The sequence below is a fragment of the Agelaius phoeniceus genome, chromosome 4 (assembly GCF_051311805.1).
Source record: "Agelaius phoeniceus isolate bAgePho1 chromosome 4, bAgePho1.hap1, whole genome shotgun sequence".
NCBI classification, from domain to species: domain Eukaryota; kingdom Metazoa; phylum Chordata; class Aves; order Passeriformes; family Icteridae; genus Agelaius; species Agelaius phoeniceus.
In genome coordinates this window covers 62,228,554-62,248,238 of record NC_135268.1, presented here as the reverse complement: position 1 = coordinate 62,248,238, position 19,685 = coordinate 62,228,554, and the positions used below count along the sequence as shown (strand labels likewise).

Genomic DNA, 19,685 nt, shown 5'->3' with positions numbered 1-19,685 from the left:
TCATTTGGAACACCCCTTTGGTCAGTTTGGGTCACCTGTCCTGGCTGTGTCTCCTCCCAGCCTCCCATTCACCTCCAACTTCCCTGCCAGAGTGGGGTGTGAAAAGCAGAGAAGACCTTGGCTCTGTGTAAGCTCTGCTCAGCAATAACAAAAACATCTCTATGTTATCAACCTTGTGTTCAGCACAAATCCAAAACACAGCCCCATACCAGCTACTGTGAAGAAAGTTACCTCTACCCCAGCCAAAACCAACACAATCTGCCTTACTGTTACCAATCTAGTTGTTTTGAGGGTTTTTTGTAGATTTTCAATGCTAAGAGATTCAATCCTTTGTGTATTCCTTTCAGCTGGTAGGTTGTCTTTGTATTTTAAGTGATTTTTAAGAAATTATATGTTTCTGCACCTTAAAACTATTCTCTTATCTTTCATCTCCCAAAATTTATCAGTTATTATGGGAAGGAATTGGAAAATGGAAGCCTCAGCCCTTTTTTTAGAACTGTTCTGAATGGGTGGAGAAAATAGCTGGATAGCTATAATCTTGAAAAGATGAAAAATTCATGAGGGAGTAATAACATCTCAATTTTTACTTGATTAACAGAATTCCCAAATCCTAAAAATGCCATCTTATCCTAATTAACTTGTTCTTTTAGAGAGGAACACTTGCTCTAAACCCTGAGGTGAGAAAGCCATCAGATGTTCGGTGGCTTTAAATTCTTTTTTATATTTTATTTTTATATTCTTTATATTCTTTTTTTTTTTTTTTTCCTAAAGGCAGAGTCTCAGGAGTTATTGAAAAATATCTTTACATGATAAATCTTGAAGATGGAAATGATATTTTAAAAAATTGCTTCTCTCCACTTATCTCACTATGGTCAAATTTTATCTGAGAGCATCAGAGCACAACCCCCAGAAGATTGAATTCTGTCAGTCAGGTCTGGGATGTGGTTAGAAGCAGGAATCAGCATAACTGTAATGAGTTGGAGAGAAACAGCAGTCTAACCTGATGGACTAGAGATGTTGGGGCTGATTCCAACTGCCTGCTTCTCATCCCATGGTTTTTCTCAGTGATTGTAACATTCCTGCTACAAGCAGTATATGAAGATGATCACTTGGGAGATAGGCTTGCCTTGAACAGGGTGTAGATGAGCTGTAAATCAATTTAAATGGAATAGAGGAAAAGTGACATTAATAAAGCTGTGCTTGGGGCATTTGTGATTGTCAGCAAAGGTGCATTCACTTATGTCACCTGAGGGTAATCTGGCTCATGCTGGTTTGTTCATTATCTGGGGAAATCCTTGAGCACTGCAGTATGATATAGTGTAGATTTTGATTGATTTACAGTGTATGTATAATATTCAAAACAGGCTTTAAGTTAAATCTTCCATTTTGAAGCAGGAGCAATGATAACAAAGCTTTTTTGCTTATGGATTGTCTTCAATATTTTTGTGGAGGAGCATGCCCTAGGAAAAGTGAACTGCAGGGTTGTGTGTACCTCGTTTTTGGAATAGATCCAGGTTAGATTTGTGATTTTCAGGCCAAACTGTGTTTCTCCAAAGCAGTCTGGTCACTGGCCCAGCTGCTGCCTTGCTGCAGCTGTCCTGGGCAATAATGAGTGTGGAGCATTTACCCTGGTTGAGCTCTTAGAGCTGAATGCAGGTAACAACTACCAGCAGCAGCTGATACACTCAGGTTTTTTAGTAAAGACTGGATGTTGTTTTGAAAGAGGCACTGTTGTTCACATCAATTTGAGAGTCATAAAATAATTTGGGAGTGAGGCAGCAACAGCTGCATTAATTGTACTCACCTATGCCACCCATGTTAGAGGAGATGATAATTTGTCTTTCCAAGTTCAGGAACTGTTAACACCCCTAGCTGTTGTAGGCCCAGCTGAGATTGGGTAGTTAATCCCCCAAAAAAACCCTCATTGTATGAAGTTGTTTCTTGATCACCAGTGACTGTTAGTAGAAGATTTCAGGTGTCTGCCTAGAGAAAAAATTATTTATAACGTACTTTATCTGTAACAAGTACATTGTACTGAAAGTGTAATCAAATGTACCTAAATTGGTATAAGACCCCCAACATCAAAAGAAAAATAAAGAATAAGAAAAAGAAGTGTGACTTACAGAAAGGAAAAAAGGAGATATGTGATACAGAAAAGAATAAGATATGTGGACCCAGCAGCAGTCATGTTTTTGAAGAATCTTTGTGAAACTGAACAAGAAAAATCCTTAAAAAATATGGGGAGCTACAGTGAAGGAAACATTTCACCTGGCTGTGGTGGGAGGTGGCTGGTAATAGGACAGAGCTGAGTCTCTGGATGGTGTCTTTGTGATAAACTGAAAATCTGTGCATTCTCTTTTCTCTGGTATAGCCTGACTATGCTACAAGCATGGTTATGTTTTATAGGAAAAGAAAATTAAGGGTTAAAAGGAAATGTGGTAGTGTAATCTGCTGACTGTCTAGGTAAGCAGAAAAACTGGCAGTTGGACAAAAAAAGAATTTTCATGCAAAATGGAATTGTCTGTGTGTATATGTGAAAATTGTGATTAATGAGTGGTGGTGAATAGACTTCCTGGTATAAACATGACATTCTGAACATGCAGCTTGGTTGAATTGCCATGGTTTCATGGAAACGTGGAAAATTCTGCCATGGAAATGCCTAATATAGCTGTAAAGGAAGTTTTACATTAATAATGGGCATTTGTTCTCTTTATTTTTAACCTATTTCTCATCTTTTTTATTCACATGCTTTTCAAATTAGGTATAATAATGTCTATTTTGCTTTTTCTGTTCCAGCGAATTCGAGATCTAGAAGATAAAATAGAAGTTCAAAAGAGGCAACTCAAAGAAATTGAGGAAAAGGTAAATTTATGTCTGGGCAGTACCAACTGATTTTTTTTTTCCACAGAAAATTATTTTTCTCTGTTGCACTGATGTTAATAGTACTTAATCTAATATCACAAAATCTATTTTAAGATGAGATAAAAATTTGAGTTTGAGTCATTGCATCATGAAATGCAGCTCTGTCCCTAATCTGCTCAAAATTATTTCCTATCCAGGATTTCTGTCAATTACAGGAAGGAATCAAGGAGTCTGGGGAGACTCTAGACTAGTAGAAGGAGGATTTGCTGTGGTTTAGAACAAAAAAGAAAAAAGGTTTGTCTCTGAAAAAATTGGTTAGCTCAGCCCTATTCTTTGGACAGCATTGCTTTGCAAAACTTTCAAGTACTGAAAAATAAAACAAAATTAGGGAAATGCCTGCTAAACACTACAATTAAGGAATATTTCTTGTTTTAATATAGAAAAAGATTGATATAATGGATCTGATTTTTTTTTTTAAGAAGAAGCTCTGATCAAGGCTTCAGACAGCAAATTAATTTGTGTCACTGTGGTTCCCAAACTAGGGATGGCACAAGGTTCATGGAATGTGGGCTCAGGTTTTTCCCAGGCCTGTAGAGTTTAGGCTGCTCTGCAAAGCATGGACTGACAATGGGTTTTTCTCTAGCCCCAGCAGAGTGTTTTAGTTATGTTACCTTTGCTGAACCAGTGCCTAGATGCCAACAAGAGTCATGTCCAGGTTCATTTTCTTCAGCATTTATGGGCATGCAGTCCTACATAAACCTTTTGCTGGGCTGAATGGAGACCTTAGTGGAGTTCTCAGTCATTGTTTTTTTTCTCTTGGGATAAGAATGGCTAAAAGGGCAAAAGGAAAGCTTTTGCAGGACTCTGGAGGGAGTGAAAGGGGTCAGTGGGGTTGGCAGAACAGAGGGAGGATTCAGGGAGCAGCTCACTGGGTGTGGAAAAGTTTCTTCCTCACCCTTCTCTGATCTCAGCATCCCTTCATCTGCTTCCAGGATGTGGCAGTCCTCCCAGTTGCACTTCCAGCAACTATTCCAATTCCCTCAGCACCTTCCTCAGCCCCTTCTGCTCCCACAGTAGCTGTCTCCCCTCTGCTGTACTTTTCCTTCACTTTTCAGACTGTGATACCCATCTGGGTTTGTGGAAGAGCAGGAGAGGAGCCTGCAGAAGCTGGGCTGTCTGCTGCTGTGGCTCATTACTGCTTTATGTCACCCCCACAATGATGAAGCTGGGGCTGCTCTGTCTGCATCCATTGGGAGGGCAGTGCTCCATGTTGGCACTGGCAGAGAAACACGGGCACTATTCACCCTTAAAAGGGCTCTTTTCACCCTTACAAGGGCCCTTCTGCTGCCTTTGCCCTCTTCTGCCCCAGACCATGTCTGTACCTGGAGCTGTTCCTGCCTAGCAGCCAGTGATGTCTAAGGTGCTGCACTTAACTCCTCAAAGCAGAGAAATGTTGAGAGTTAGACAGTACTTGTACATATTAATTATTTCAAATATTACTGTTTATCCACCTGTTCTAAAAAATAAACATCTCTAGATGTTGCTTTTGCCAAAATGTAGGCCTTTTTAAGGCATTGCCATTAGAGTTTACAGAGCAGGTATAGGATTAGCCAGACTGATAATTTTGGAAATGGAAAATAGCATTATCTCTGCTGGTTCATCAGCCGGATGGATGTGGAAAAGCACTGGAAAAGAAAGAGCTTAATCACAAGCTTAGCAGAAAGCTGGTAATGAGTTAAAATGATTAACATCCTCTTTGCTTTAATGTTACATTAGCAAGAGACCTCAAAAAAGCTTCATCTCTTTCTGTTGACCTTCAGCTTCTGGATGGGATGGCTTCCTTCTATCCCTATTACATTTGAATTATTTTTTCCCTGGGATTAAATCCCATTCTGATGGCCCAAAGGAAGATGGAGTTGTCAGGGAAGCAATGGATGGTATCATTTTACCTCATTGTTCTTCTAAAGGTTTAATGTGTTAAAGGGTGCAGACTGACACCTCCATGCTACTGATGCTGAGCACAATAATTTCTTGTGAAGAGAAGTCTTATGCTTTTGAAGGAACAGCAGCATTTATAGCATTTATAGCTGGTGGTAGCTAAGGGCAATGCACCACTTACTGTGTCTGAGCATGACTGTTCATTTTCCTTTAGGAGTGGATTCAATTTTTAAGGTTTGTGTAAAATCCTTTCAAATCAGAACATAAATATTACAGTATTTCTGCCCTATAGATTCTTCAGCAAACTGTCCTGTTTCTAGGGGCTGTACAGAAGAATGATGTAAAATCTCCATTTTAATCTGTGGGTTGCTATATTAGGAACAAATGCTGTTTAAACATTCTGTGCTCTTCTCAAAGCTGATTCTCTGCTGTTTCTGTTGCATTTAGGTTGTGCCCCTGGCTTGTTAAGCCTTGATTCAGGAAAGCTTTAGTGTGTGTAATTATAAGTACTTTAAGTGAATCACAAAACCAAGCCTAAGATATATGAAGTTAAAAAATCCACAGATTTTGCCATTGCAAAAGTGCCCTCAAATATTGATTTCTTTACTGCTTTTTAGAGTAAGATTGGTATACTGTGTCTTTCTTTCAGATCAACTCAATTATTGATGTAAGACTAACTGCTGTAATGTCACTGGATTTCATATTACATATCTTACATCTTCTTTCTTTTCTTTTTTCCTCATTTTCTTTTGATCTTATGTTATAGTTTTTGTTCCTTTTTTTGTTTTTTTCACTAGCATTCATTCTGTGGCCTTGATGACACAACTGAGCCGAGACGTGTGGTTGGTATTCTTTATATTTCTTTGTACTCAGTTGTTGACTCCTAGATTTTTGCCATGTTTAGGGGATTATTTGCAAGATCCTGAAACCATGAGGAAGGGCATACTGATTTTACCTGCACAGAGAGGAAGAGCCATCTGGAAAGTCCAGCTTGGATACTTTCTTCCCTAGATTCCTGCAGAAAGTGATTGGGTTTTCAATGAGAAATGATTTTTTTATTCAAAGATACTGAGTGCCATAGTGCAGTGAGTGCTTTCCATTCTTGCAGAGCAGGTAAATTTTGTCTCAAAGTTCAGAAATTGCTGTAGATTCCTGCCTTCTGTCATGCTGGATGGAGAGGAGGCAAAGAATCACTTGGCTCAAGTTTTGCTTTCTAAGAAGCCCTGTGAGCATAACCACCCATACAAAATAAGGAGTTGATTTCACTTCCTCCAGATCCTTGAGGCCATGAAATAACTTAGGAAATAACAACAAATTTTGCCTTTTATCAGGCGATTTGAGGGTTGCAATGTGAAAGACACAACATGGAAAGGGTGAGGATAAAAATCCTCTGTGCCTCTCCCCTGAGACATTGCCATCACTGTCCTTTCCCAGTGTCCTGGTCCTTTCAGCTCAGTGCTAAAGGAAGTGAATTTCTTCAGCTGTGGCAGGAGCCATAGCACCAGTGCTCACCTTTCACAGAGAGCAAGAGGGAAATGCAGTTTAGAAAATCAGTGCCAGTCCTGTTCCCTGGAGCAGTGCAAGTTCCACACTGCCTTTCAGGAACAATGGTAACTCAGCAGTCCAACTGAGGATTAAACTATGCTTTAAAGCTATTGAATATTACACAGTATTTGTATTGTTACTGTTGTGGGGTTTTTGTTTGTTTTTAACCTGATAATACACAATGCTTTCACCTTTACAAAATTTCCAAGCTTTTTTCTTCTTTGTAATCTGTTGTGAATTATCTTCAAGGAATCTCCTTATGGTGGGAGTTTAATCAACATCTTTGAAGCTGCTGTTAGTACTGTTTGATGAAAAAGAATGATGACAATTGTTACCCTAAGCCCCTATTATGAGCATGAAACAATATTGTTAGAATGAAACAATATTTTCTACTGCCCAGATCTCAAATACTTTTGAGAAATCAGACCTGTATTATTATGGGCTTTTTCTAGGGTTTATTCAGGTCCAATATATTCAATTATCATCTTTCTCTTGATGCTCTTTTGAACTTGCTCTGGGCTTTCATTGCAAGCATTGCTGCATATGCTTTTTATTTTTCAATTTTTCAATAAAATGGTAACAAATGCATGAATGCAATTCTCAGGTATCATTGTTTTCTTAAAAGTGCAGGAGCTTTCTTTTGATTGTTAGAAGTTGAAAAGTAGTTGAAATTGAACAATTTTTTTCAGTATTTTAGGAATTGCTTTTGAAATTTTTTTTATTTTGTAAAAAATTGAGCATGTGCTTATAGAAAGGTGTTTTAAGAAAGATGAAGCCTTGTCGTAAACTGTTCACCTTTCCACACTTTGAAGTGAATTTTTGGATAAAACAGATGCTATTTTGGTTAACATAAGTTTGAAAGAGCAATGTTAAAAGAGTCACCAAACTATTGCCTTTGGAACGTGCTCCAGGTTTTTTATACCAGTCCCAGTTAGAGGTGCTAACAGCTGGATGAATGTATATCCTTTTAAATATGTTGAAAGATCCACTGGCCAAGTCTAGAGATACTTTATAAACATTCAATAAACATTGAAATCACCAGCATTTTTAAAATTCCATTTAAAACATTTTGACATACAATGCATTCAAGGGATTTATAGGTTTCCATGCTGATATTACCTGATAGTATTCTGGGTTCCCCTTAGATTAAAAGAGAAAAAAAATTAAAATAAATTGAAAATTTTTATAGTCTTCAAAAAATACATTGTGCTGATATAATGTACTACTCTTCCTGTCAACAATAAGCACTTAAATAATTAAATTCAAGCTTGGTGACAAGCATTTTGAGGAGATAACACAGGGATAATGACTGTGCAGCCACATAACTACTCAGCTTTTGACATTTCTAGGAGTGCACATCACATTGTGGTGCTGGTTTGAAGGGCAATGTTCTTTAATTCATCTTGCCAGAGGTGAATCTGTCTCTGGGTAATCTAACACAGAAAAGCCAATTTTAAGAGACTTAATTATAGTTGGACTTTTCAACAGTGTTAATTATTTCAAGGCAAACCAGGTGATTTACTGATAGTAATTTTGGTTCTAGTTATTCTGAAGGTAATATAAAACATTCAGAAAGGTATTGATCTGTCTGTGAATTTAGGGTTGATACCAACACATATTTCTAAAGTAATGTTTTTTATCAAAAGCTTAGCAGACTTTTTCTTTTCTTTGTTATTTTTGTTTTCTGTTTACAGGCTATTAAAAGAAGCTATGGAGTGAAAAGCTGAGTCCACATGCAAAAACACGGAAAATATTTATCGAGCAGCTTTAAATTGGTGCATTTTTTTTCATAAATCAGTTTGCATAATACTTGAAGCTGCAAAATAATTGAACTTAAAATTAGAGACTTTTTAAAAGATATGGCTTCAAGCTGGAATGATTTCACAATCAAATAAAGACCAGCACATCAGAAACACTGAAAAAAATTACAAACAGGACTTACACTCTCCCACCAACCAAACAGCAGAAAAAATACAAGTGCAATTACTGGCTGCTATGTGAACTGTTATTTACCAAATGGTTTTCTTACAGTACTGAGATCTTTGTCTCCATACTGCATGCTTTCAACAAATGTGGTTTGCATTTCACCCAAGAAACACAGGATCTCCTTTTTAATATCTATATAAAAAAAGCTAAGTGTTTGACAATAAGTTGTCTATAGTAAATAGCTGAAAGGAAGCAAACTGTTCAAAGTTGGAAACAAATAAAGATTTACAACCCTGCAGTGGTCAAATTCATATTAAACTCCTAAGTTGGAAATCCACAGATGCAGAAAGGAAGGGTTTTGGAGAAAGGCAAGATGGTAGATTGAAGTATGAAACTTTTAAGTGGGTGAGAACTGTGTGGGAAATACGGTTCTTTGAATGTTTATTGGAAAGAAAGGCAATGTCTTGTAAAGACAGCACTGGGAAAATGACAGATTCCATGGTGGCCTGAGAGGTCAGGAAAAGAGAATGCATGATGTGCTGTGCTCAGTGATCTCTTCAAGAAGAAAGAAGGACTTGGAGAAATGGTCATGTAGATAAATGTGATAAGCAGAGAAACAGTTGAATGTGAATATTTGGAAATCATGGCGTCCTCTCAGGTGAAATGAAAAAACATCATCATTAGCAAAAGTGGCACAACCTCAACCAGCAGAGGTAGATAAACAGTCATTGACCACCTGAACTGCAAGAAAAATTTGGGGTGAAGCACACACTGGGAAAAAAGGAAGTTGCAAAGACCTTTTTAAGAGAATGGTTAGAAAATGAAAAATATTACTCTTTCAAGGAAGGAAAAGCAAATAAATGCTTCAGAACTGTAAAGGCAATATGAATAAATAGATAATTTTAATTATTTCTGAAATGTTGAGGCAAGATGCAAATATTAAGAGCACAATATTAGATGATAATTTTATCCTCCGTCACGTTTTCTTGAAAATCATATTTGTGAAACAAATCTACTCCCATGAACACACTGACCTCCAACATGAAGTAGCTGGTTACAATAACACATCACATGAAATGGAAATTATGATTGACAAAAATAACATAAGGCAATGAGCAAGTAAGGAAGGACAGAGGAAGCTGTTGAAGGTGCTGGAATCAGCCTCAGAACCAGCCTGTTTTCTCAGATAATTATCAGGCTCTGAAGAGAAGTACTCTGCACAAATAATCACTGGACAAGAGCATTTACCTACAGAAGGAGCTGAGACACTCCACAAGATTAATTCAGTCACATGCAGCAACTTGTGGCTGATGTCAGGGTCAGAACAACCCTGGTAGAAAGCACAATTTACCTTGGAAACAAGGATCATGCGAAAGTCTGGAATCTCAATCCCCTAAAGAATGTGTTGCTCACAATATAGTGTTCAAAAGGAACAAGCATTTAGGGAATATATTTTCAAATAGAAATTTTTCATGTTTTAGTTATGGCTTTTAGCAGTGTGATGACAGAATGTAGGAAAATAAGGCCTTCACTGCAAGAGAGAGTCCTGGAATGACTCAAAAGCAAAGGACCACAACAGAGTTTAGATAATCACACCTGGTGCCAATGAAGGAACAAGGATTCTCTTGGCAAAGAAACACTTCTCATAGACACAGATTTGCTCATCACTGGTTTGAATAAGGAGCTGAAAACACAAACATGGGATGGTCAGAGCACGTGGCTGCCACAAAAAGTGCACAGCACGGACAGGAGAGGGTCTTCTTACAAGGCAGAGAAGGTATGGGCAGTTTCATTTCCTTACTTTGGTATGTGTTTTGTCATTACATTGTCATTTACATGTGACAGTTTTCTCAAGAAAACTGGCTGATTGAAAATTGACATTTTCCATTGCATTTATGATGGTTTTTTTCTGCATGGAGCTAGCAGGATTTGTACTTTGGGAAAACTGGCATTACAGTCTTACTCTCTGTTGTATATTGGTATTTGCTGTAGAGCTGAGCATGGGTACAGTGTGTTAACAGGGTGTTCAGGCTTTGGAGTAGGCTGTCCAGAGAGCTGGAAGAATCACTGTCCCTGGAAATGTGGCACTTGGGGACATGGTTTAATGCTGGACTTGGCACTGCTGGGTTAGGGGTTGGTCTAGAGACCTTTTCCAACCTTAGTGATTCTATTATTCTGTGATTCAGTCCATACACTTTTCCCTTTTTGCAACACAGCTTTCAAATCATCTGTCCCAGCTGTATAAGTGAAGAAGGGAACTCTAAGTTTCTCATTGCTTGTGTCACTTGTAACAGCTTTTCTGGTTTCATGCTAGAGTTGCAAATGATATTAATTTGACTTCCACTGTAAATTATTAATGAGAAAGGTAACAATGTTCAGTGTTATTTATATGTGCCTTTTGCAGTGCTGTTCAGATATAAACATTGTCACAGAACAGGGTGTCTATTCAATTTACAAATAACAAGTAAAAACAAAATACTGATGTCTCAAGGAACTCTAAATTGAAGATACTGTTCAATTTGGGAAATGATACCATCCAGGGTATCACCAGGGGACAGCCATAATTATGTTAACATATCTCAGGGGTGCATGGTCTCTGGGAAGAGATGGGACTTGGTATCACAAAGAGGTGTGAACTTTTTGTCCACACGGATTTATTCTTTGATGTCTATCCATAGCTGAAGCTTTTAAATATCATGTCTTCTTAAGAGGCTGAGGGGTGCCTGAATTATTTCAGTTCTATGTCTTTTTGCAGCTGACACAAGGCCAGTGAGTTCATACAATTGACCAAAGTTACTCTATGTAACTTTGTGTGAATAGCACATAACAAAACATCAAAACATGAGGTGATAAGAGAACTGGGTTTCTTATTCTTCTTGCACTGATTTTGTGCCATTTTCTACTCATCAATATAAAAAAGTTACTTTTATCTTCTTATTTGCACTGTAGATTCAGCATTTGTCTGCCAAGAAAAAACCAAAAAACCAACAGTAATTGCATTATTTCCTTGGTAATAAATCCAAACTCTGGTCGAATTCCAGTAACAGATCCAATTCCATAGCAACACAAATGTAGCAAAATCATTTAATCATTTCACAGGTGCCAGCTGGTTGAGGTTGAACCCAGCTGACAGCCAGCACCATGCAGCCTTGGTCCCTCCACACCCTCCCTCCACTGGTGGGGAAGAGAATCAGAAAGAAAAGGTAGATCTCTTGGGTTGAGAAACAATTTAATAACTGAGAAAAAATATTACTATAATAATATGCTAATAATATTAATTATAAGGAGAAAGAGGAAGAATTTAACAGGACTCAAGGCAAGCAAGTGTGCTTGGCACTACAGTTTCCCACCACCTGCTGACCAATGGCCTCCCAGTTCCTGGACAGCAATCAGTCCCTTCCTGAGTAATTCCCTTCAGTTTGTATAGTGAGCATGAAGCTCTGTGGTGTGGAATATCCCTTTGGACAGTCTGGACCAGCTGTCCCAGCTGTGCTCCCCCCCAGCTCCTGGTGCAGCTCCTCACTGGCAGACAGGAGCCACTGAAGAGTCCTTGACACAGGGTGAGCACTGCTGAGCAGCAGCCAAAACATCAGAGTGTGATCAGCATTATTCTCATCCCAAATCCAAAACACAGCACTGTGCCAGCTTCTGAGGAGAAAATTATCTCTGTTCCAGCAGAAACCAGGACACAGTTCTAAGACTAAACTTACTCAAGTGAGTTTCTGAAGAATTTTTAGATCTGTGACTAAAAGAGGCAGAAGAAAAGAACCTACCTTAGCTTGCCTTGTCAAGCCCAAATTTGAAAATTTCTTTCAGCTATGGTTTCATGACCTGTCAGAAGTGAAGTAGATACAAATAAAATACTGTATGCAGAAATCCAAAATATCAATTAAATAAACCATTTCTCTGAAATAGTTATAGAATGCCTTTTGAATAGGAAATATCCTTTTTTTAGTCTTCTGCCTTGAAACAATAATAATGTAATATATTTACTCAAAGTAAACACACTCAGTTTTATGAACTCCCATGTTTAGTAGAAAATTATTCTCTTTTCAAAACTTTGATGACTAATTCCTTTATTAATTAGTCTAACTGAATCTTTTATGGGGATCTCGTGTTGTGAATGACAACTCCCTTCACACATGCTAATGGGGCTAATGAAATGAGACTTTCTCATAAATAATAAATGTGTTGGGAATCAAGAAGGACTGTTCATTTGATCATCAGAGGCTTAGACTCTGTTACTGCATGCTTAGACTGTAGTACATTGAGAACCTAATTTGGGCTCTTTTTCATCATGGATCCTTCCTCTGGAAGAGAACAAGAATTTTGTTACTGTATTAGGATGCCCAGTAATGAAGAATTTGCTCTCCTGAATTTCAGTGTTAAAATTGCTACTTCCTGGGTTTTCCAGGAATTAGAAGATGCAGGCACACCTGAGGAAAAAGTAAACAGTGCTGGAGAAGAGAATTTGACTCTCAGAATAAAAGAGCTGGAAAAGTCAAGGGAAAAACTGAAAGGTGTTCTAGAGGACTGCGTGGAGTCAAATTCCATCCTGAGAAATAGGTAAATGAAAGGGGGGGTTTGCATTAAAATTTATTGTTATGTGACAAATATATTCTTCACTTTGCCCTTTGTACTGGTTGTCAAATGATACATGCAGAACCAGCAAAAAGAAAGACTTTCTGTGGTTTTAGAGTGTTGGAGAAGATTCATGTGTATTTTGTATATCTGTCAGAATAGAAATGCAATAATAATTTTTTAAGAATTCTTATTTAAGTAAGATTTACAGCAGGGTCTAGCATATTGTTGCAAATAACCAGGCAGCTTTCTCAGGATGTTTCATTCTTAAATATTCATATGATGCAAATTCTGTTTGTCAAAGAAAATAAGATTTTTATTTTTTATTTTATTTTTTTAAAATAAGATTTAATTTGGAATTTCGTGTTGTAAAAGAAGTTCCTTTTTTCAGAAAGCTTCATCTAATTTAGTGTGTCAATGCTAACCATTACAGTAGATGAAGGTGCCATTATGCATTAATTATACATTTGACTAGAATAATAAGGTTTTGATAGTCAGCACTGTTCTAAAGAATAGAAAAGTTAAAAAGAATAGGAAATATAAATGACATTAAAACATTTATTTGTATATTTTTTAATTGCTTTGAATTCATCAAGGAATTTTGTCAGAAATATTTTAATAATGGGATTTTTTCCAAAATAATAATCTTTGTAAAATTATTTTTATATCACACTTCATACCATTTGACTAGCAACAGGCAAAGCAAACCTGTATTTTGTCAAAATCCATCTTTGTGGAGAAAGTCAAAACAATTATGCACTGTAGGTTTAGTACCCACTGAAGGCCTGTTACAAGTAAGATATTTTCACTTCAACCCCTAAAATAGAGGTACTTGTAGGTTGCCCATAATATTAATTTTGATGGGAAGCATTTACTGTCATGAAAATTGAATTTCACTGACTGTGAACCTGCCATAATCCTATGATCAGGTACATGCAGAGACTGAAGTGTTGTGGTTGTCTTTATGGTGAGTTGTTATTTCATATAGCATGGTAAACTCCATTGAACAAAAATCTTGTACGTGTGTTTGCTTATGGTATCCTTATTAAGTCAGCAGAAAGGTATTCTTTAACAGTTTTGACACTCTCCAGCATAATATGCAAACCCCAGCAGACTTGTTAGGAATTAACAATTTGTTATATTAGTGATCAAAAATTTGTTACTATTTTGTTTTTGGGAGACAAATGCAAAAAAAAAAAAAAAAAGATAAATTGATGCATTGCTTGTGACTGCTTATCCATCTGGAACTGTGCTGTGGTATTTACTTAGCAAAAATGTTCATTCTTGATATCACAGGATGAAAGAGCTGGAGCTGTCACACAAAACACTTCTTGTGAGGATTGATCAACTTTGTGTGAAGCTGGACCGGGTTGAAAATGCCAATCTGCGCATTAAAGGGAAACTGCAAAGCATTCAGGAGGACCTGATCCACTTGGTGAGGGGATGTTGTTTCAAATGACCTAGTTTATTTCCTCTTTGTGGTACTAATTCATAAGTCAAGTTCATCTCCAGTGACCTCTGTTTTAAAGCAATAAATGGTCTCAGCCTTTCTCTTTTGCTACAACCAAAGAGAAATCAGAAGAATTTTTTGATTTTTTTTTTTTTTTTTGCCTCCCAGATTTCTATTTCTCTGTTGTTTTTGATAGCACTGCTGTTACTTCTCTCATTCAGGCCCTTGATCAAATTTATGCTCCCCCTTCTTACTTTCTCCCTAGGACCTGCTCAGTGTACTCCTTCTTAGGTCAGACTTTTATCTTTCTAGCCCCATACAACAGGCATTTTTACCTAGTTTGCTCATTTGATGGATCCATGAAAATGGAGAAAGAATGAAAGGTTTTCAGGAACAGGCTTCAATGAAACAATGTCTTTCAATTCTGTTTATCATAAGATATCCTTTCTTTTTCTCAGCATTTTAGGTCAAAGTTGAATACTCTAACAGGTATTGTGTGGCAAGATTCATAAGAGGAATGATTCAATGGACTATTCAATGAGGAATAGTCTCTGCTTTTGTAATTAAAAGTGGAAACTATTTTTCAAAACTCGGGAAGCTTAGATATATATTCCCATCAAGAGTTTCCAAAACAAAATATTAGCCCACATCTACCTGACTTTTCAGCCTAGTGTTCCTTCTGACCAGTCCTAGGAAAGTACTGATGATCAAAATGACTGATCTAAAGAAGTCCTTGAAAAAACCAAAGTCATTCCTTCATGTCTCTGTGCCTTCAGTCTTGCTTCAAAGTTGCTGCAATGTCCCTGTGATTCTGGTGGCTTTTACTCTGCTCAAAGCAAGGGCAGTACTGGACTCATGAAAGCCTCTCCTGCCTTTCACTGGCATCTTTCACCTCCAAGTCTCTGTGTTCAAACACACTGTAGTGCAACGGAAAATGCCAAAGTCTTTCTCAAAGTGTTTCAAAAGGCATCTGTTCCTTTCCTCTTTTTCAGCAGTCTCATAAGAGGAGCTGACAGATGACAGGTGTAGTGAAGAGCAATGGATATGTACTTTAGAACATTCAAAAATGTGTTTAAAAGGTTCCTGTATATCATGTAGTAGCAGATGTGGATGAGTTTGTTTTATTTGGTTCCTGCTGAGATGTTTTGGTGATGTTTGGTGGTGGCAGAGATATTTGATGATGGCTGAAATTACAAAGCAGGTTATTTTTGCTCTAAATCCAGCATTTTACTTGCTTTAAAAAAATTCTACTTGTGTCATTCATGAGCTTTCAGAAAACAAGGGCAGAATTATCACTAAATTAAGAAAAATTATAAGTGAACAGTTATTAACAGTTGTTAACTGTATTCCTTACTGAAATGATAGGTAGGAAGCCAAAAGAAGTCAGAGAAGAAGCACAAGGAAAAATTGCATTGGCTTCAAGAGCAGCTGAAGACAAAAGAGGATGAAATAAAAAGCCAGTCAGAATATTTTGAGCACTACAAACGAAGGCAGAGACAACAGACAGCAGTCCTGAGGAAAAGGGACTGTCACCTTCAGGATGAGGTGTCTAGGCTGGAAAAGCAAGTCCTAGATCTTAATGCCCACGTTGCTCTTTTGACATCCAAGTTAGAAGAGGGAATGGTGCAGCACCTCCAGCAGAAGCTGCAGTCAGTGTGCAGTGGGACTCAGGGCTGTAAAGACCCTGGAAGGGAAGAAATGGAATGGAAGACTTGTATTGAAAATGTGGAGCATGATTTGAAAAGCCACCTTAAGGCATTTCAGCAAAACCTGAAGTTCTTGAGGGAAAAAGAAGAGAACACTAGAAGAGAACAGGCAGACCTGCTGACTGAACTGCAGTGCTCTCAGGACACTGAAGACTTTCTCAGAACAAAATTGGAAGAATCTCACCATCATGTCTATAGTTTAAAATTATCTGTAATCAAGCTACAGGAAAAAGTGGAAGAGCTTTTAAATGAAAATAGAACTTTAAAAGATGAAGGTACTATGAAGTTGAAAAAGAAGAAAGAAAAATACTCAGAACGTACAAGATTGGTGGATGGGGACAACAGTGTTAATCTGGTGAGTCAACTGGTAAGTAAAAATAATGCAAAATGTAATTAGTTTTTATCTTTGTATCACCCCTGGATTACACCTGTCATTAGAGGTACAATCAAGATGCAAGTGTGAGGCTTTATCCTGCCTGATTTTTTTTTTTATTATTGTTTATTCATTAGTTCTTTCCAGTGTCTCTTTCACACCCCATAGAATCAGTAGTTGAAGCTTCATTGCATCAGAGCTTTTTTTTATGTGCACATTGAGGACCCTCAACAAACCTTTTTTCCTTAACCTTTGAAGTGATGTGCTCACAGCAAAAGGTCTCAATCTGAATGAGATTGGCACTAAAAGCAGTGCCCAGAACTTCTGAGACCTGCCTTGTGGACACCCCTCAGTGGAGGACGACACAAATGGTTGGATGAGTTTTTGCATGTTATTCATGCCCAAATGCTGGAGTAAAAAACACTCTTGACAATAAATATTGTCTCTGAGATTTTCTGGATGATGGTAAACAAGGGAAGATGGAGGCAGCATTCATGACAAATGAGCTGAGCCAGTCAGTGGTTTGTGGCTCTGCAGCATTGTGATATGCCCTGAATACACTGAATGGGACTTGTTTGCTTTGAGCATTTCACCCCAGCACTGCATGGGAAAGCTCTGCTCATGCTGTAATATGGCATTCAGCTTCTGCCAATTCATTTTGCTGACAAGGAACAATTATTTTCACAGCGTGGACTCAAACAAAGTTTTATTCTTCATGCACTGAGGTGCAGGGTATTTTTATTGAGACTTTAAATAAAGTGAGATCAGCTATGCCTCACACTCATTCAGATTGTGACCTGATATCCCAAGAACTCCCCTGATTTTAACTGCAGCTAACCAAGAGGCAATGGGCATGAACAAAACCCTTTCATATTGGAGGTCAGTCAGACTGTGAGTACTTCCAGAACTGGGAGAAGCTAGAGAGGATCCTGTATCCATAAAGCTAGAGGAAATATAGACCTCTTTTTTTAACCTGGTAGTGGAACACACTTTTGCAGGCCTGGTGATTTTATGCCCTCAGTGATTCTAGATCCCAAAGCAGTGAGCTCCACGAGGACTCTGTGAGAGAGTGGTGAGGTCATCCTGCAGTAACCAGCAGCACGTTGTGACCCCTGAGGAGAGCTCAGAGCTGCAGCTCACCCCACGTGTCTCTGGAGCTGCCCCAAGGTGGCAGAAAGACCAGCTGCTTACCATGAACCATTGCTATCATCACTTTAACTGTTGGATTCACTTTCCCTTGGGAATGAAGAATATCGTTTGAAAATACTTTAAGATCCTTCTTGAGGGACTTGCCCTGAGTTGTAAACAGGTGTAACAGACAAATGCACTATGAGGTACAGCACAGCTAAAGTCAAGAGGAGTGGGGGCTTTCAGAGCCAGAGAAGTAGTGAAAAATTACTATTGGTTTGATAAAATTGAGAAAAGGAGAAAAAAAAAGAGCTATTTAAAGATGGGAAAGCAAGATACACAACTGAATAATTGCCTGAGACCAATCCAGAAGTCTTCAAGAAACAGTCTTGAAGAAAAGTCTTCTTTCTATCTTGTACTCTAATAAAAGCCTATTTTTTCCTCTACAAGAAGCTTTCTGACCATTTATTTTTGAAGTATTAACTTACATTTCTGGTGTCATAGGAGACTAGAGTCTCAGTTACCCAGTCTTTGGTATAAATGAACAGGCCTTAATTTTACTTTACTCTGCTGCAGAGTGGATAGTGTTCTTTAAATACTGTGTATAGAATCAGCAGCATTAAATCCTGTGCCTTCTGCATTTCTGATTGTCTCTTCCTCCTATTTTGGTACTGCAAGTACACTTGCATTTTTCTAGTAGAAAATGACTTGATATAGCAGGGGAAAAAAAATCAGTTTCCATGATAAAAGAAGGAGGGAGACATCTGGTGTTTTTTCTGTAAAACTGAAAAGGGTTTTCCCCCTTTATCTGGAGTTTTACCAGCATGTATTAAAATAGAATTTCTCAGTCTCAGCACCTCGATCTTGTAGTATTTAAGCCAAAACAGTTACAAGAAAAATCCTATTTGATCTCATCATACTCCATCAACAGCTATAAGAATGAGAAATTGTGTGCAATACAAGAGGTGAACTGCATCTCATGGTGAAGTGTAGTCTCCAAGTAAATCTTGTGGAAAACTTGAATTTCCAAACTCAGCATCCTGTCTGCAGTATTCCAGTTGCAGTACATGCCTGAATGAGAAATGAACATACACCAAAAAAAAGCAGCTTGTTACATGTGGCTCTGTGAGAGCTTATCAGTTTCTACATGTGAGCATTAGGGGGGTCTGTTGAAGGTGAGGGAAAAGTATGACAAAACCAAGCAATGAATCTTTCTGCAGCTTCCACATGACAGCTGAGGTCTTGATTTCTCAGTGTGATGTTTTGCCACCCGAGCCTTGTGTCTTATTCATCATTTTGTGTAACTTTCTTTTCACAGTACCCACATTTAAATCAAGAGTTGATATCTGTAAAGAAATAAATTAAAAGGTGGAGGAAAGGAATGGTTGTGTTTCAGGGAATTGGCATTAGTTTCAAACAGGTTGCACAGAGAGGTTTTGGATGCCCTGCCCCTGGGAGTGTTCAAGACCAGGCTGGATGGGGCATGAGCAACCCGGTCTGGTGGAAGGTGTCCCTGCTCATGGCAGGGTGGTTGAAACTAGATGACCTTTAAGATACCTTTCAACCCAAACTATTCTATTAGTTGATATTACTGAGAAAATAAGGGAAGAAATCTTGGAAGTGTTGTGGTTTCCACTTAAGTGCCTCCCAGTCAAGATCTTTTGATAGAGCACAACAATGAGGCAGCTGACTTGGACTGAAATAAAAATTATTCTCACTGGTGGTCCTGTGGAAAATCAGCAGCCTTTTCTGACTCACTAGGAACTGAAGACTTGGAAGTCATTGCCTTTCCATGCATATGTAATTTTAAAATTGCAGCTCAGTGCAAAGTGATCAGATTTATTTTCTTCTGGCTTTTGATGCAAAGCACTGCAGGAAGACAAAAGTGCCTGTGTTGTCTTGGTTTCTGTGGTGTAGCTGTTTTGGTTACTGTCTCAATGATGTGTTTTTGTTGAGACAGTCAAATCTGATTCTTCTGTTTACTGAAAATGAGCACAGTGCATGTGAAATGTGACCTGCTGTTGTCAAGCAATAGGGATATCTGCTTTGCATCAGGAAGTGTCAAAATTTTCAAATTCAATCAGGGACTCAACATAAATGTCAAGAACAGAATATGAAATATGCAATTAAATTATCAATGGAAAAACAAAATTTTGTTCAGAATGGTTATTCCACT

At 38.0% G+C, this 19,685-nt stretch overlaps 2 protein-coding genes across 25 annotated transcripts in view; both read left to right on the top strand.

Annotated features, from left to right (window-relative positions):
• JAKMIP1 (janus kinase and microtubule interacting protein 1) overlaps window positions 1-8,565 on the top strand; it is a 141,897-nt gene extending 133,332 nt beyond the window's left edge. For 7 of the 9 annotated variants that reach the window (XM_077177729.1, XM_077177727.1, XM_077177728.1 and 4 more), the window contains 3 exons: window positions 2,797-2,862; window positions 5,598-5,642; window positions 8,040-8,565. In XM_077177729.1, coding sequence (XP_077033844.1) covers window positions 2,797-2,862; window positions 5,598-5,642; window positions 8,040-8,072 — 144 coding nt within the window. In that variant the 3' untranslated portion in view covers window positions 8,073-8,565. Of the gene's footprint in view, window positions 1-2,796; window positions 2,863-5,566; window positions 5,643-8,039 lie in introns of all 9 variants that reach the window. The other 2 variants (XM_077177731.1, XM_077177726.1) reach the window with 1 other exon arrangement.
• Window positions 8,566-8,717: 152 nt separating this feature from the next.
• The window catches only part of C4H4orf50 (chromosome 4 C4orf50 homolog), an 85,883-nt gene continuing 74,915 nt past the window's right edge, over window positions 8,718-19,685 (top strand). For 14 of the 16 annotated variants that reach the window (XR_013182161.1, XR_013182162.1, XR_013182164.1 and 11 more), the window contains exons 1-4: window positions 8,718-10,048; window positions 12,655-12,837; window positions 14,149-14,287; window positions 15,668-16,375. Coding sequence is in view for 12 of the 16 variants with exons in the window: in XM_077177719.1 (XP_077033834.1) it covers window positions 9,975-10,048; window positions 12,655-12,837; window positions 14,149-14,287; window positions 15,668-16,375 (1,104 nt within the window). In the remaining 4 variants the exon portion in view is untranslated. The remainder of the gene's footprint in view (window positions 10,049-12,654; window positions 12,838-14,148; window positions 14,288-15,667; window positions 16,376-19,685) is intronic. The other 2 variants (XM_077177717.1, XM_077177712.1) reach the window with 2 other exon arrangements.